General features: G+C 41.8%; 1 protein-coding gene across 7 annotated transcripts in view; it reads left to right on the top strand.

Annotated features, from left to right (window-relative positions):
* Positions 1-17972, top strand: part of GTDC1 (glycosyltransferase like domain containing 1) — a 202457-nt gene that overhangs the window by 161250 nt on the left and 23235 nt on the right. For all 7 annotated transcript variants that reach the window (XM_083710835.1, XM_083710833.1, XM_083710839.1 and 4 more), the window contains one exon: positions 14916-15025. In XM_083710835.1, coding sequence (XP_083566961.1) covers positions 14916-15025 — 110 coding nt within the window. The remainder of the gene's footprint in view (positions 1-14915; positions 15026-17972) is intronic.

The raw sequence follows: 17972 nt of genomic DNA, 5'->3' as shown, positions 1-17972 counted from the left end.
ATATTATCACATACTAAAAATTTATGTTGACATTCGATATTTGTTCAATATGTCAGCAGTATTACTTTCATAATCAAAAGAGTGAGGAAAAGAGAGGGGGGAGAAAGGCACTTTATGCTCATATAGATATATCTTTTTAATAACAGTCTATAAGGTTAATATAGTTTACCTTTGAGAGTATACAATGAAAACAAGCAGGGTTAGCAGGGAAAATGACAGAAAGCATCAACCCGAGCTGTTTGTTTGCCATTACCTAAGCGAGCCATGTCAGCTCTCTGGCCCGCGTCTGATAGCTATTTGTTGTACAGAGAGCACAGCATAAAAAAAAAAAATATCAAACTCTTAATACTATTGTGTGCCCATAACCATCTGTCACTGCTAGCCTGGAGATGAGAGGAAGATTACGAGGAATAAACACTGAGCCGCCGAGCATTGGTAAAGCCTTCGGGCAAAAAAACTCTTGTGGGGACATCAAAGACATTCTAATTCCGAGGCAGTCAAGGATTACAGTGTGTAACCTGTGCTGACAACAGATAAATGACTGGCAATATTGTGCCAGAGCTGTTGGGTCCTGCATAGAGTACTGATGATGATGGTGATGATGATGATGTTATCTTGCAGAATGGACTCTGCTGGGATAATTTTATGATAAAACACTTTTTTCAAATGCCACTGGGTCTAGGCAGACATTTACTAGCTACAGGGGTAGCAATCAGTTTCCTCAAAATTTACTGTTCTAAGCCCATTAGAGTTCCAGCGCAGCCAGGCTTTTCAATGAAAATCTGAAACGCCAATATTTTCATGTCTGAGGAGAAGCATGCGTGCAAATGGTTAGGGGGCTTGACTTCGACCATTTAGTGTTAGGATGCTCCAGCAAATGATTTATGTAAATATGCTCATAAAAATGCAGAGTTTTCCCCCTCCCCTCTCTTTTATAATTTGATGAATATGAATTAGTAAATTAAGAATTTTAGTTCAGTGCTCATTTTATACCCTGATATCTTTGGTTTTGCGGGGGGAGAGCCCAGATCATACAGGTAAACAGAATAGGCTCTAAGCGACCATTGGGATGTCAGATGAGACAGACAGGAACACACACACACACACATTTGATTCACTGCATTAGTGTCTAACGTTTTTCTGTGCCTTATTCGGGCATTTGCAGATTGAAATATTCCCTTCCGAGGCCCTGAAATGATCTCATTAAGCAAACACCAGGTTTTGGTAATTGATGTAATAGGGAGGATGTGGAGGGGCTGTGTGAAAATATTGTCAAAGTGTGCTGTTACTCCTTCAAGATGCTTTCTCACCACTTTTATCATTTCAGCCATTTCTTTGCACTAGACGACTTTCCTAGCAGTACTTCTGCAGAAAATTACATATGCTTCTAATTTTTCAAAGTTAAGATTATTGTAAGAGGTGTTTCTTAAAAAAAAACACCATGCTGTGCTTCCAGTTCACCTAAATATGAAAACCTCTTAAAATGCAGCAATACCTTATTGTGATATTTCCTCACCTGGATCACAAATTGTTGCTTGCCTCAGTTCATCGCAAACAAATGCCCTGACCCATATTTCATCTTGGGCCATTAACTATATGGGACAAGATGCTCCTTTCATCAGCCAGTCCAACACTGTGACCTGTAGCTTTGCACTACTGTTGAAAAGGTGGCCGGGACTGAGTCCTTTACTTTAGCAGTAGCCGCCCACCCATGGCCCATTTCCATGCCATCTCATGGTCCAGATTAATATAAGCTTGCCACACCCAAGGACTTTCTTGATACAATGGGGTGTGTGGCAAAGCCCTATGTGTTGCGTCCTCTGAATGATGATGATGATGACAGACATTTTAAAACCCATTTCAAATGTCCAAGCACTTCACACAGATCATTTCAGAAATTATTTGCACAGTCCTGTAAGGAAAGCCTGTATGATTATACTTATGTTGCTACCCTGATGCTGCAATTGATAGTAGTGCAGTTGAAATCAAGGAACAAGAGTTGAGATCCTGACCCTGGCATATGCTACTGCTGTCTGATCCAATGCTGCTTGGTGGTGGTGCTAGCCCTAACATTGGTACACAAGTCCTCATGATGGAAGCTGGAGTCTAGAAATATTTGGAGGGCCACAGGTTCCCCACCACTACCTGAAATAGGTAAAGGTAAAAGGACCCCTGACCATTAGGTCCGGTCGTGGCCGACTCTGGGGTTGCAGCGCTCATCTCGCTTTATTGGCCGAGGGAGCCGGCGTACAGCTTCCGGGTCATGTGGCTAGCCTGACTAAGCCGCTTCTGGAGAACCAGAGCAGCACGTGGAAACACCGTTTACCTTTCCCCCGGAGTGGTACCTTTTTATCTACTTGCACTTTGAGGTGCTTTCGAACTGCTAGGTTGGCAGGAGCAGGGACTGAGCAACGGGAGCTCACCCCTTCACGGGGACTCGAACCGCCAACCTTCTGATCGGCAAGTCCTAGGCTCTGTGGTTTAAGCCACAGCGCCACCCACGTCCCTACTACCTGAAATACAAACACATTAATTATCGAAAGAGCTTGTGTGGATTTGAGTCCATCAGATGTAGTCAGTGTCCCCCCCCCCCCAACTTCTCTAAATACACGTGTCGGGACGAAATTGTGAACAGTGAGGGCAGAGGAAGATGAAATGCAGGGAGAACAAACAGTGACACGCCATTAACAGGGACCAACGCAAACTTCTGACACTGGCAAACTACTAAAAAAGTTTTTTTTTAAAGTTATCCTGATTCAAGACAAAGGTGACAGAATTGAACTTACTTATTTCTCCTCTGAGAAATGGTTGTAAACTATTGCATTTCAGACCTATGTGTGCTGGACTGTGCTTATAACATGGTAATGTAACTTACACTACTGTTTGGTGGAAAGCTGTTCCTGATTAGGCAGAGGTCAGCTGGGGGTAGAACAGGTGGGGACGAACACAGTCATTCACTTTGCCTGACATGCCACAGTCTTTCATGCTTTGCCAAAATATGTGAAAATAATTCAAGTTACTGCAGTCAATTATTTGAGTCATATTATTAATCTACTAAGCTCCCTTTCATGTTGGCCTTAAAAGACCAGCTAGATGTTGTTATGAGTGTAAAAATGGGGTTCTCAACCCCATATTTTGCTTATAAGGGAACATGTGTTGTGTTTACAGGGAAGAGTCAGGTGGGAATGGGTGCTTAACCTTTTCTTGCCTGTTTCTTCTTTCTGGAAATACTGCTCTTTGGTCAAGGATAGGGAACTTACGGCCCTCCAGGTGCCATTGGACTACAATTACCATTAACCCCGCTAGCATGGTTAGGCATGATGGGAGTTGTAGTCCAACAATATCTGTGGCGTCACAGGTTCTGTATCCCTGCCTTATGTCATTTTAGATGTTTTCTTTTACCAGGGAGTAGGGGATGTAAAAACCAGAAACCAAAGACCTCAGTTGGCAGCTTTAGGGAAGAAGACTCTGAAGCAGATTTAATGGTTTTCCATTTATTCTCCCTTTGATTGCCCACCCACTTCCCCACCCTTGGCAGGCATGGGGCTTGGACTACAGTTCCATTAGTGACACCACAGACAGAAGAATACAGGTGGCAACCATCTTGTGCATGTTCAATTGGCCCTGGAAGGGGCTGAGGAGGAGGTGCTTAAAACAAGCATTTTGGCTTGCCTATGAGAATGACCTCACCTCTCCACCCTCCACATGCTGTTTTGGAGGTTCTCCTGTCCCTCCGGAGCAGATTTGGGGAGGGTGGTGGGGAGACACGGCGTGGTGGGCAAGCCTTTTTGTGCTTGCGGGAATCCTTGTGCCGACTTCCACTAGTGCAACAAGTTAGTTCATTATGACCCACAAATCTTCTCACACACTGACAATATACATATACAAGGTTGGAATTACATGTGTTTCTCAGGTATACATCCACTAACATATACATCTATAATTAGGTGTATGCGTCTCAGTAGGTATGGGTCTCAGAAACACTGACAGTCCATTCCTGTGCATGTTTACTTGGAAAGTAAGTCCCTGCAAGTTCAATGGGGCCTCCTTCCTGGTACATAACGCCACTACACAGGTTCTCATTCAAATGTGCATATTTCAAATTGCATTCTTTCACTTGAGGGGAGAATAATTTCAGTTATCCTGATCACAGTAGAAAGCAGTTTTCTTTTTCAGTGTCTTTTCTCATTAATGTAGATATGTTTCTAAGATGAGAAATGATGTTTCTTCTAATTATGGTTACATATAGTTAATTTCCTTTTTAAGAGCTCGGTGTGAAAGGCATTTTCTTTTATAAAGCACACACAAAAAAAGTGATACAGCTGATGTTCCTGTTGCCTTAGCAACAGATTTATTTATTAGGGTCTGAAATGACATGAGTTAATATACCACATACCTGCTGATCGGCATACTCTCCTATTTCAGCTCCAGTTGACAATTAAGTCCTGGACAGCTACAGCCAGGGGTTAATGTTACTCATTAGGAGAACTAGGTCATTACTGGGAAATCAAGGCGCTTACAGCAGCATGGATAAAATACAAAATTCAACACCTCGACGAGTGAAGGGTTTTTATGTTAATTAACCTTATTTTCCCTGCATATAAAAAATATTTCATGTATGCATATGACAGAGGATCAATTAATTGAAAAGTAAGCTTTTGCTGACTCCCCACCCCCTCCTCTCCTCTTAGTTGTCTTCATTTCCTTTGGAAGGGTTTCATTATTTTAGGGAAAATTCTTATGTCTATATGATGAGTAAAAAGGGTATTAAAATTAAGAAGGGAATCATCATGGAAATCAGCTTTACCACAAGGGAATGGGCAAATAAAAGCCTTGGAAATGAAAATAAATAAGCTTTGCTAATACCTCACCTAAGGAGCAGAATATAAGCCCATCAGAGCTTGGAGATATTCAGAGGTACCACTTTGATTCTCTCTATTAAGCAGTTAGTTATCTGACCTTCAGAAACTGAAATTTTTGAAGAACTAAATTCATGTTGGTGATGGTAAATATCTTGTTTACAGAAAGCTATCTAGTAGGTTTAGCAACACAATGGATTTTTTTGTTGCTGCTGCTATTTGGGATGCGGCTTTTGGTTTCTGGAAATATTAGATATATTTGCCACAAGTTTTATTGAGATCACTGAGCAGGCGTTTTAACTTTTATAAGTCGCAAATGATTTAGTGAAGCTCTCCTTTTATTTACTGTGTTTTCAGCATTTTTCTGTTCTGACACAGAAGAATTTAAGAGGCTCAAAAAGAATTATATTCTCATATTCTTTATATTATACCATTGTCTCCTCAAAAACTTTTGGTTTCCCCCCATCGTATATCTTCTTAAGACCAACAGTCTTAGGTTTTCAGAAACTAAGATATGCCTCCCTCACTCGTTCTTAAAAGTTGAAACTGATTGCATGCATATGACTTGGTAGAGCACTCTTTCTCCATAGATTTGTTCAGGATTTGTGTAACTTAACTAAGCAGAGGGGAGACTGCATTGGGGATATAGAATTTATGTGTACAGGCCTTCCAGTCCCTGGACTTCCCTGGCACATTGCTCTGCCTATTTATGCCCACCAAGAGGTACTGGAGAAATAGGGCACTCTTGATCTATGCGTGGACAAGGATTGTTTCCTAAGAAAATAAGAAGTTTCCTCTTATTGCAGCCATATCTGTTTGGAACATCACAAATTGACCCTGTGGAGATTTATTTGCTTTAGTCAAGATATCCTTTCCTTTTTATGTTTTACAATTTCGTAGAGTTGAAAGGGACCCTAAGGGTTGATCTTCTCCAATCCCCTGCAATGGAGGAATCTCAGCTAAAGGATACGTGACAGATGGCCATCCAACCTCTGTTTAAAAACATCCAATAAAAAGAGTTCACCACCTGCTTTAGGGCGTCCGTTCCACTGTCAAACAGCTCTTACTGTCAGAAAGTTCTTCTTGATGTTTACACAGAATCTCCTTTCTTGTAACTTGAAGACATTGGTTCAGGTCCTACCCTCTGGAGCAGGAGAAAACGAGCTTGCTCCATTTGAAGATCTTTAGATACAGCCCTTTAGATATTTGAAGATGGCTGTCATATTTCCTTGTTGTCTCCTCTTTACTAGGCTAAACATACCCAACTCTTTCAGCCGTTCCTCATAAGGCTTGATTTCTAGACCCTTGATCATCTTGGTCGCCCTCCTCTGCATCCTTATTAAATTGTGCCACCCAGAACTGGAAGCAGTACTCCAGGTGTGGTCTGACCAAGATGGAATAGAGCGGTACTATTACTTACCTTGATCTGGACACTATACTTCTGTTGATACCACCTAGAATAGCATAGTTTTTTTTGTTGCTTCCCATTCTCCTCTTCAGAGTGTCAGACTATGTGAGTCTTTGCAAGATCTACTCTCAAGAAACTGAAAAAAGCCTAGCATAAACTTCAATATGCGTATCTACCTCAAGAAACCTGGTCAGCTTGCTACAATGACTATCAATTGGAAATGTTTTCTAGTGCATATGAAGGCCTCTTTTTCTTTATAGGGACCCCAGTGTCTGTGTCACCCTTTGCTTCCCCTTCCTCTGTCTTCTCTGCCCCCAGCTGTGGGACTGTTTCTGAAGGTACAATGTGAGCTTATATACTGAAACGGAGCATGGTTAGCTTGTTCCTGAAGCCAGGTCAGGTATCATTCTTTTGACAACTTGCCCTTCTTGGATACACATCTTTACCATATAGGACAACTGCATATTCCTGTACTGCAGGGGGTTGGACAAGATGACCCTCAGGGTAACTTCCAACTCTACAATTTTATGATTATATTTATATTTGTTTTTTCTGAAAATTCCTGTGGTGTAAGCTAGCCACAAATCAAGAATGACCTTCTTTGAACCTCAGGAAGTACCAGTTTACTCTTCCATGTGGTCTTGGCAAGTAGTATGCAGATGTTTCCTACAATTGTAGATATATGTGCATTGCCTAGAACCCTTCGATAATACATTGCCCTCATACTCTTGCCCTCTCACCTCCATCTTATTTGTTGCTTCCATCTCTTTTCTTTACACCATGTGACTCCCATTATAATTATTACAGAGGTAACCAATGAAGTGCTCTCCAGAGTTCTTCAGGTCACAGTTCCTTTTAACCTTTACCATTGACCATGCATGCTGGGAACAATGGGAACTGGATTCCAGAATCATCTGAGGGGGCACCGTGTTGGGTGTCTCTGGATTATTACTTACATCTGGAGTATTAGGCAACTACTATACAAAATGGAATCCAAGTTTGTGTCAGCGCACCTCCACAAAAGAATCCTGTTTGCAGCTGTCATCCTATTGCCTCAGACAGAAAGATGTGCACAACATAAGCACATTGCAGCCAGTGGAAAATATATAAGTATAACACAAATGCTTTGTCATCTCTACTAGCTTCTAGTCCATTTCTAGGTCCAATTTGAAGTGCTGGTATGGACCCTGGAGGCCACTAATGGCTTGGGCCAAGACATGTATCTACCCCAACTTTGAGATCTTATTTAGAGGTCCTTCTCTGGATGCCACTACCCAGAGTGGCTGCTAATGAAAGGACCTTTCCAGTGATAGTACCCCACTGTGGAATGCCCTCCTTGGGGTAACTTGCCTGACACCCAGGTTATTGACTTATTGGCAGCTGACAAACATATTTTATTTTCTTAGGCCTTTTAATGTTTTATCATTATGTGTTAATCCTTTGTTCCTTGAGTTTTAAGTTTCATTGAGCACTTCTACTAGCACAGTGCAGAGCAGCTGATTTGTGCCTTTCAATATCACTACCACTGTTATATACCACGGCCAATATCTTCCCACTGTAGCTTCATTTACCTCTGTAAAGCTTCTCCCAGTATGTGAGTTGCAGGGAATTGCAGAACACGGGATTCCACACCTTGCACAAATGTGTAGCCACTGCTGGATACAACATGCTTGATATCCCAAGAGAAGGAGGTTGTTGTTGTCAAGAGATGTCCATGAAAACAGACAGCCAGAAGAGGGGTAGATCAAGGGACTCCCAAGTGGTATAGAAGTTTTGAGCAGCTTAGGAGAAAGGCTTAAAAGTCTACATGTGTGTCAGGAATCCTGCTTAAAAGCCTGATAAGCTTAGGGACAGTTGTATGTTAGGGCTAGAGGATTGTGTTCATCCAATTTTGGTTCGTTTTTGCTACAAAGGTACTGGAGAGGGGTATACTTTGTTGTGGCCTAGTCTCCCTTCTCCAGGCAGGTGTTTGGGCGGTGGCTGTCACAGTATCTTAAATGCTATGTTAGCCTTTGCTAACATCTCTCCTCCTTTATTTCACATACACTCTGTGTGATCACAGCAGACGGTGTGGTTCTAATGCTCCTTGTAGATTTTAATGCTGAGACTGTTGTTAAACTCAGGAATATTCATGGGGAGAAATTTTCCTAATATACTGGAATTATTGAATGAAACAAAACAGGTATCCTTTCAACTAGCCAACTCCAACTGATTTAAACTGCGAAGAACTAGAGAGCTGACAGCAATGTAATAATTTTTAGAGGAAAAGGAATGTTGTGAATACATCAGCATAGAAAAAAGAGCTTTATATACCGATAACTGCATATTTATACCTTAACTTCAGCTGGAAATATTAGCTTGAAATAAAACTGTGCAGAATTGAATTAACTGGCCTTAGTAATTGATTTCGCTTAGTGTTGGTGTGTTCTTGGATACCACCACACATGCCATGTCCCTTTTCGTTCTTAATAGATTTTCTTGGCAGATAATGGCTTCTTCTCTTGTGCTGTTCACATTAGCATTCTCACCAGAAAATATTAGAATTTGATCCTTCCTTCATGTACCTGTTTAAAAAAATGAAAACCCACCTCGTGCCCAACACACACAGAGAGAGGCTCTTACGTGCTTTTAAGAAAGAGATCTTTATTCAGGCAACTAACAGTACAGCAGCAGACACAGAGTTCTGGAGTCCAGAAATCAGGCAAGATTTTCAGAACTAGACAGAAGCAATGTAAACGTCCCAGCAGTTTCCGTGCCTCATCTGCCAAGCTTTTAAATGACCTTCTCGCTTGCAAGACTTACTCACTTTGCAGGAATGTTGGGATTGCAAGTGTGCGCTTTTTGGGGGGTGGGTGATTCTGCTCTCATCTGTGAAAGCATCACCTGGTTCTGGCAACAATGCTGCACCCTCCTGTTCAGGCTGTTGATCAGTACCTGCCACCTACTGAGTTCCTCCCCTCTTGGCGCCCAAAGCCCTTCTCAGCCTCCACATAGGCACTCTACTCCGCTAGTAGGTCAGGAAAAGGAGCTGACATCCCTGCTCTCCCTGCTGAAGCGACTGAAGTCGGGGTACAGCAAGGAGAGCCATAAAATGCCTGGGCACATGGGAATATTGTCTCATAGTGTCAAAAGGCTTTTGACACTGGTGTCATCGATGCCTTTTTATGGAGTTAGGGCATAGCAATACAAAAAGCTCCCTCCATTGGTTGCCTCAGTGTAATAAAGAGGGCCTCCTGCCAACCTAGCAGTTCGAAAGCACCCCCGGGTGCAAGTAGATAAATAGGGACCGCTTACCAGCGGGAAGGTAAACGGCGTTTCCGTGTGCGGCTCTGGCTCGCCAGAGCAGCGATGTCACGCTGGCCACGTGACCCGGAAGTGTCTCCGGAAAGCGCTGGCCCCTGGCCTCTTGAGTGAGATGGGCGCACAACCCCAGAGTCTGTCAAGACTGGCCCGTACGGGCAGGGGTACCTTTACCTTTACCTTTAATAAAGAGGGCACTTGGAGCAGGGAATCCACAGATAGGGCTTTTACATACAAATGCATGTAAATATACATATACAGGTGCACACTGCCCATAAGAGCTGTACCGTCATTTGTTTTTAAAATAAGAATGAATTATTTTGGTTGATCGACCATGGCAGCTACAGTCCTTTAATCCACGTTGATTGGCTGTCCCATGTCAGTAATTGAATACTTGGCCATGTCAGCTACTCTGTACAGGAGATCATCAATGGTTTTCACAAATTATATAATAAACACTGTTACTCAACTTTAGAGTAAGAAGCAGCATTTGCTTCTCGAGCTGCAGGTATGTTTGAATACTGTTTACCTTATTAGCCAAAGACCAATATGCCTCTACCTGAAAGGGAGGTTTTCTTATTTTATTTACTGATACTGCGAAAGGTGCATTGGTTAGGCGCTACATATTTGAAAAACAGTATTAAGCCTGCCTCTTTCCCCTGCCACCTCCCCATTTTGAATTTTCTGTACCAGTGAAATACTAGAAAGCTCTTTTGTTAAATGTTTTAAGAAGATTAAGATTGACCTTTTTAATATTGCTTTTAGCTCAGCTTATTTATAACCCTTTCAACATACACAATACCTTTAGAGATTTGCACGCGTGTCAGTTATGTATGAAATTATATTGTATCATGATGTACCCTAAGAGACTTCATTTAGTGAAAAGTGAGGGTGGGGAAATGCTTTCCCCCCTCTGATTACAAAGGCTACAGTCCGACGTGCACTTAGAAGTAAATCCCTGAAATGCATGGGTCTTACTTTCCAATAAATATGGTTAGGATTGGGCTGTAAATTTCTCAACTGCATCTATATTCGAATTCGTACAAATTTGTCTTCCGAGAGAGAACAAGTGGAGAGTTTGTGGTGGAGGAATGATTACTTTCTGAGCCCTGCTAGACTTGCAGTGGCCCAGGCAGAATGTGAGGGGTGGCTTTTTATCTCTGTCCCCTTCTTTCCATCAGGTTTGTTTTCACTGCCTGTTGCCCAGCAATTGGTTCCACTGAGACAAAAAAGAACTTCTCTGGTTTCCAAGGCCAGCATAATTTTTCTCCCCTGGAGGCATGTCTTGAGACTGAGAGGACCTTGAATATGGTGTATCTAAAGTTTCCCCTGCCCTTATAGTCTGGATTGCCCCACTTTGGCTCCCACCACTCTCAGAACAGAGAGAGCAGGTTTGCAACAGCAGCTGGGTTTTATGCAGCCACATTGGGGCCCATTGTGAATCCCCCTCTCTGGCCACAAAAAGGGAGATCTGCAATGTCTCGCGGCCACCAAGCCGCTCTCCAAAGGAGGATAGCATTGCTTCATAAAGGATCAATCAATCAGTCGGGAAGCATCCCTCCTGGTTTCTGAACAATGCAGCAACTCTTCCTGAACTTGCAAGGAGATATATAGGACACAGTGTAGTGGCCTTGGTGCATTTCTCATCCTGTTCCGAGTACTCCTTTTATGTTTTTGAAATTGCCTTCACATTTCCTTGGTGTCAAGTTATCTTGGTTTTTCACCAACCGGACATGCAGAACCGCTTGTTTTGCAGGGTCCTTGTAGTCAGAAGGAATGGGCTCCTATTCTAAGACGTGATTCATTATAGTTAAGGCAGTCCTGGCAGAGTCTCCTTCATTTCTTCTTCTTAGTAACCTCCGAGGAAAGAAACAACATGGCTTTTCTAGGCAGACTTACCTAGTTCTGAGCTTGCAAAACTTGCCCTAATTGTACAACACCCTACATAGATCTACTTTGTTATACTTTAATCACCGATGCTTCTTTTTGTACCTTTTTTTTGAAATGTGTTCTTTTTCCTCCCTCGCCAAAAATAAAATAAAATAAAACCAGATGGAAAAAATTTTGTTACGTGTTTGTCTCTGTGGTGTCATAGAACTGTGTGCACTTTTATAGTATAGGTACATTTTTTTAAAAAATCGGCTTTCCCCCTTCCATCCTCTTCTGGCTTTTTGTAAAATATCTGAAACCTGACTACATTTTTCGTCCCTTTTTCTGCAATAGCTTTCACTTCGTCACCTTGCTTCATAAAATAAGTGCCCCCAAACCAAATCAACTGCTCCTTTTTGAGATATTTCCAAATCAAAGTCCTGAACCATATATGTTTTTTATCACCTTATGATGACGATAAAGTCCTACCTTGGATTTCAAACAGCTTAGTTCTCGAACGTTTTGGCTCTCAAATGCCGCAAACCCGGAAGTGACTGTTCCGGTTTGTGAACTATTTTTGGAAGCCGAATGTCCCGATGGGGCTTCCGCATCTTCCTATTGGCTGCAGGAGTTTCCTCCAGCCAATCAGAAGCCGTGCTTTGGTTTCCGAATTTTTGGGAAGTCGAACGGACTTATGGAACGGATTCCGTTCAACTTCCAAGGTACAACTGTACTTGACATTTCTATATCACTTTGACCAAAGTACTTCAAATATGTCACCCCAGGAATCCTTACAATTCCCCGTTAATACAGTCATTATTATTGGCTCAGTATTGGCCCTGAGCAGGGATGGAAAACCTGTGGCTTTCCCGATGATGTTGGACACCGGTTGCTGACTGCCCTATCGTCAGTGGTCAGAGAAGATGATAGTTGCCGTCCAATAACATCTGGAGGGCCACAGGTTCCTCATCCCTTGTTTGAAGGTTGCTTGTCAAGGGTGACTGTGGTGTGTTTTGTGCTGGAGGCATCTTGCCTCGCACCCCATGCTCTTAATCACTACTCTGCAAAACTCCCCAAAAGCTCTCGGTGGCTGAAGCGTACTGGATTTGTCTTCCCATAATTTTACGTTTGGGAACAGCCTCTATAAATACAAATATATTGTTGCGATTCTAGTCTTTTCTCTAGGCAGTGTAAAAAGTTGTTGAATTATCAGTACTTGTGTCTGCTTTTTTTTAAAGTAACAATCCTACTGAATCTTCAGGGTGTACAGTTGCAGAGCATATCACAAGGCATTCCTTTTTATTACTGGAAACACACACAAGCTGGAAGATGTACAACTTGTTAATGCTAATTCTGTACATATTTTTTTATAGCAATCCCATTCTTTAGACCTTACAGCTTCTGATTTGAAAACCTGGGAAAGTAATGTTTAATTAGGAGATCTTTGTTTGACATCAGATAACCAAAAATATTGACTGACTTGGAAATTAACACATGCAGAGATACAGATGTCATTTAGCATGAGATTTCTCAAGTGATATAATTATTAATACTTCTGATAGTTATTATGAGATAAACCGGCATATTCATTCTTCTTAATTAGCCTATAGGGGCAATGCACCACTTCTACCACTAGACTGTCATGTTGCCTATAACTTGAGAATAAATATGGTAGAAGTTTCTAAACAAAAGGAAAAAAAATGCTTGAAGGGCATCTGGTTTACTTCTGGGCGAAGAACAGTGATTTAAAACAGAGCAGTTAGATCAAAAGGCAAAATATACCTTCAAACGGGTAATCGCTCATTGTACTATTAATGTAAGTAGCCAGATTGTAGGAAATGATGTTCATTTTCAACATGTTTAGGTTTTGTCTAGATGGCACCTTCCCACACAGTTGATTTATGGAGGTGGGGTGGGGGGCTGGTGGGGGCTGAGTGAGACGAAGGGAGTGTTGCAGAAAAAAGGTACCAATGTAAACTTAAATTCCTTGTAATACTATCATTTGAACTATGCCACCCAGTCTTTCTTTCCCAGTCTCTCTTCTGCCATTTGAGCTATCAGGAATCAGTCACATTTGGTACGTGCACACAATTGTAAGCAATTTATTTCTATTATAATAGAGGAATATTGGCTTTCTAAGGCCCATTCTTAATTACTAATCCACCTTAAAAATGCTTGTGTTGGAATGTGTAAAAAGGTATACTGCCAGAAAAATCACAAAGCATCAGTCTGCTGGAGCTGTGCAGCCTGATCCTTTGCACACTTGCTTGGAAACAAATCCCACCAAGTTGGGATGGGACTTAGTTGATATAATAGAACTGTAGCCATTGTAGAGAGATAACATAGCTGCAAATGCTTAGGGCAAGCTTTAGTAAAGTACTAAAGCTCAGTCCTATGCATTGACAGCCATGTTATCCCTCTACAATGGCCGTATAATATAAGGCTATTTTGCAGTTTTTGCAGTTTGTTTTCACTGGTCAAACAATATAATAAGCAACCTATTTTCTGTATCAAAGCTTGTCCTTACTTTCTGGTCATTTTAAAAGTGAGTTTCCTGAAGATGCAAACAGGTAGAAATCTGTTGCAGCATGAGTTTACGCTAAAACCATGTCCTGGTCTAGGGCAGAAGCATTTTCAGAGCCAATTCATAACTTGTTTCTTCGCAATGATTCTGCAGTTGAACTGCATGCAAGCTAAGCATGGCATAGCTCCAGCATATAAAGGTGGCACCACTATCATTGACTGCTCTATGTGCCAGCAGCCTCATAGGCAAACAGTAGGGGCCCAGTCAGGGTGAAGCCTAGTGTAATTTTTTTCCACTCTCCATGAAAGCTCTTGCTTTTGGACATCTTCAAAAATCACTTACCGTATTTTTTGCTCTATAAGACTCACTTTTCCCTCCTAAAAAGTAAGGGGAAAATGTTTGTGTGTCTTATGGAGCGAATGCAGGCTGCACAGCTATCCCAGAAGCCAGAATAGCAAGAAGCCAGAATTCGCTGCTCAGCGATCCCTCTTGCTGTTCTGGCTTCTGGGATTCAGAATATTTGAATCTGGTGCGCCTTATAGAGTCTGGTGCGCCTTATAGAGTGAAAAATACGGGTACCTGCTGAAATTTCTGCAAAGGCTTTCCTTTGATATGAGTTGCCATTGCATTATACTGTGAGCTGGTTTGGAGGAAAGTTTGACAAATGTTTTGTTTTGTTTTTTCAGCTAAAATATCCCAAAGGGAGTTTCTCTCCATAACATGTTATGGGGGGGGGGGGAGTGCTTATAAACAACTTTACTTGGAAGTATGTCTCACAAATTTCAGAGAAGCTTTCTTCCAAGAAAGGATGATAAAAATTGCAGCCTGAAAGCATCTTGAAGTCTGACATTCTGCAATAGACTTTGAATGCAGTGCAAATGTTGTTCTGATAAAATGCAATGTTCTCTATAAATAAACAATCCAAAAGTCAAGGTGCACTTTGTTTTACTTCAAGGGAACACGATAAGGATCCCGAAAGTTTCTTTCAAGTGCTGTTGAAAATGAAAGCGATGGGCCTCAGTTTTCATGTTTCTGTCCTTGGAGAGACCTTCACTGATGTTCCAGGTATTTACAGTATTTATTTTTTCAGTCTCTACATTTATAGATATCACAACAGGCAATTCTGTAATTTTCTTTCCTGAAAGTGAGCAGTTGGGTAAAAGTGAGAACTTACAGCACCGTGGTAAATTAAATATGTATGTATATAAAAGTTAGCAGCAATTGTTTTTTTTTTAAGAGCTGCTAGCAACCGTATCCTCTATGCTGCTTTAACTGTGAGGAAATGCCAGTGATCTCAATGGGACTTACCGTATTTTTCCATGTATAACACGACCCCATGTATAAGACAACCCCTATTTTGGGGGGCCCTCAACAGTTGTTGAACTTCTTTTTTAAGTTCGCTGAGCTGTTGAGCAGCTTTTTGATGATCTCCTGCTCTGGCTGACAGAACTGGTGCCGTAATACACCACATACGCACCAAATATTCTTCCTAAACCGGGAGGAGCGGGTAAGTAGCCTCCTCTCCGACATTTCCCTGCTACCGCCGCAGCACCAGCCTTCGCTTACTTAGCATATTAACCTGTGTATAAGACGACCCTCAATTTATCACAAAAAGATCAGAAAAAGGTTGTCTTATACATGAAAAAATACGGTACTTCTGAGTACATATAAAATTTGTTCTATACATGCAAATGAGTCATGGTTCTGGAACCTCAGTATAGTCATTATGAGGTGCTTTTGCATACATAGACAAATTTTATAGCCAACCTATGGTGCTCATCAGCCATCTTGATAAAGACTGGGATCTTTCTCTTTTGATCTCTTTCATTTGCTATGTAATTTGTGCCTCTGCCCTGCCTTTAGCTCCGGGGTGTGTGTGTGTGTGTGCGCGGTGTTGTCGCCTTTAAAAAAACAAAAAACAACAGATGTACATGTACCGATTCCATTTCAATCTGATGTAGCAGGAAAGTGGTTCAGAACATGGATCTAGACAGCAGCCTAATAGTAAAACTTTCTATGTGGTCATTCTCCACATGTTTACAGTGGTACCTCTGGTAACAAACTTAATTCGTTCCGGAGGTCCGTTCTTAACCTGAAATTGTTCTTAACCTGAGGTACCACTTTAGCTAATGGGGCCTCCTGCTGTTGCCGCAACTCTGGTGCACGATTTCTGTTCTCATCCTGAGGTAAAGTTCTTAACCCGAGGTACTACTTCCAGGTTAGCGGAGTCTGTAACCCAAAATGTTTGTAACCCAAGGTGTTTGTAACCCGAGGGACCACTGTATTTTATTGAATTGGTCATCTACACAAAAAAAGGGCAAGTAACACACATTGGGCTGCGGGGGGCGGATCCAAGTAAATAAACCTAGAAGTGTTAGAACAACCATAGTAGCTGTCTTGGGAGATCAAAAACATTTTTTTTAAAAAACGTGTTGTGTATCTGTTTTTAGGTACTACAGTTATACCTTGGAAGTCGAACGGAATCCATTCCGGAAGTTCGTTCGACTTCCAAAACGTTTGAAAACCGAATCGTGGCTTCTGATTGGCTGCAGGAAGCTTCTGCAGCCAATTGGAAGCCCTGTTGGACTTTCGATTTCCAAAAATAGTTTGCAAACTGGAACAGTCACTTCCGGGTTTGCGACATTCAGAAGCCAAAACATTTGGAAACTAAGCTCTTCAAAAACCATGGTACGACTGTAGTTACTCCAAAATTGGTGAGTCACCTAGAAAACTCTAGGTGTAGAGGAGCTTTATAAATAAATAACAGAACAATCCGATCCCCTTATTTCCTTATCCTGTACAGAGGTTGTACAGGGTGGATGTGTCTGTCCTCTGGCTTCCACTGGTTTGGGAGCTCCATAGATAAGAAGTGTGCCAGTGCACCCACCCAAATGATAGAAAGGTGGTGGTAGCTAGTGGAAACCTCCAAAACCTCCATTTTGGGGGGTGGGGTGGATCTATACAAGATCCAATGGATCCTAAGTCATCCCTGCCACCATCACATGGTGACAACAGGCCTTCTCACTGCACCAGCCTGAAAACTGGCACAGCAAATGGGCATTTTTAACATGGCCCTCAGCTTTTCATCCTGTCTGGTGCAAGCAGTGAGACTGTGCATGTGGGCTCCATCAAGCCCTGCCACTGCTTTCCACAGGTTAGGATAAGTAAATAAAATGTGAAAGACTCGGGCCCCAGTTCACATAATTTTAAAGAGCCGAGTGGCTAAGCCCATACATCTGTGCTGTTCAGCTGAGAACCTTATTGCATGAATTTTGTTCTCGTGTGATCATACAAGTACAAAAAAGTATTGTATGAAGTGATCCTACATAGCCTAGGGATCTCAGAGCATCCATTTGAATTCTGCCATATATAGATATCACTGTAACCAGTTTTTCTGTTTAACAAGACCACAATTAGCAGAGTTGTTAAAGCACCGGTGGTCTGTTGCCCGTAGCTGGTCAGAATGGTGGGAGACTTTCTTGGCTTTGTGGCAAAACAAACAAACAACCTAGGTTCAAGTATTATAAATGCATGAGATAGTAAAGCTCTGATTCAACAAGTAAAAGATTATTGCTTTCTTGAAGTCTATCCCAACTTTTAAACTGCAAGTAAGAGCCTGTTATATTTACAATATCATTAAATTAGTCCAGTTTAATGTTCTAACCATTTGTTTATTGCAGCAAGGGACTTGTAACATATTAATCTGCTTAGTGAAAAATGCATCAGTGTAGCCACAGAGTTCTCTAGGTGCTCATAAGTGCGAATACTATGCCCAGTTTTGATTAGAAGATTCCTGCAGATTTCAGAAGACGCCAGTGCCTCAATCTGGCCCATAGTCACACATTGGTATACATGTTTAGTTGTGCCAGAATGTGGACTGAGGACATGTGAGGATGCATGGCTAAAAACACATAGCATGCGGTGTGGATGGGCAGCAATTGTATCCTGATTCACATCTGGCCTATCCTCCAGCTCCGAATCCAATGAAGACATCTGCCTCCATGTGCAGATC

The sequence above is a fragment of the Podarcis gaigeae genome (assembly GCF_964106915.1).
Source record: "Podarcis gaigeae genome assembly, chromosome: 1".
NCBI lineage: Eukaryota > Metazoa > Chordata > Lepidosauria > Squamata > Lacertidae > Podarcis > Podarcis gaigeae.
The sequence above is the reverse complement of the archived record's forward strand: the minus strand, read 5'-3'. Positions and strand labels throughout refer to the sequence as shown.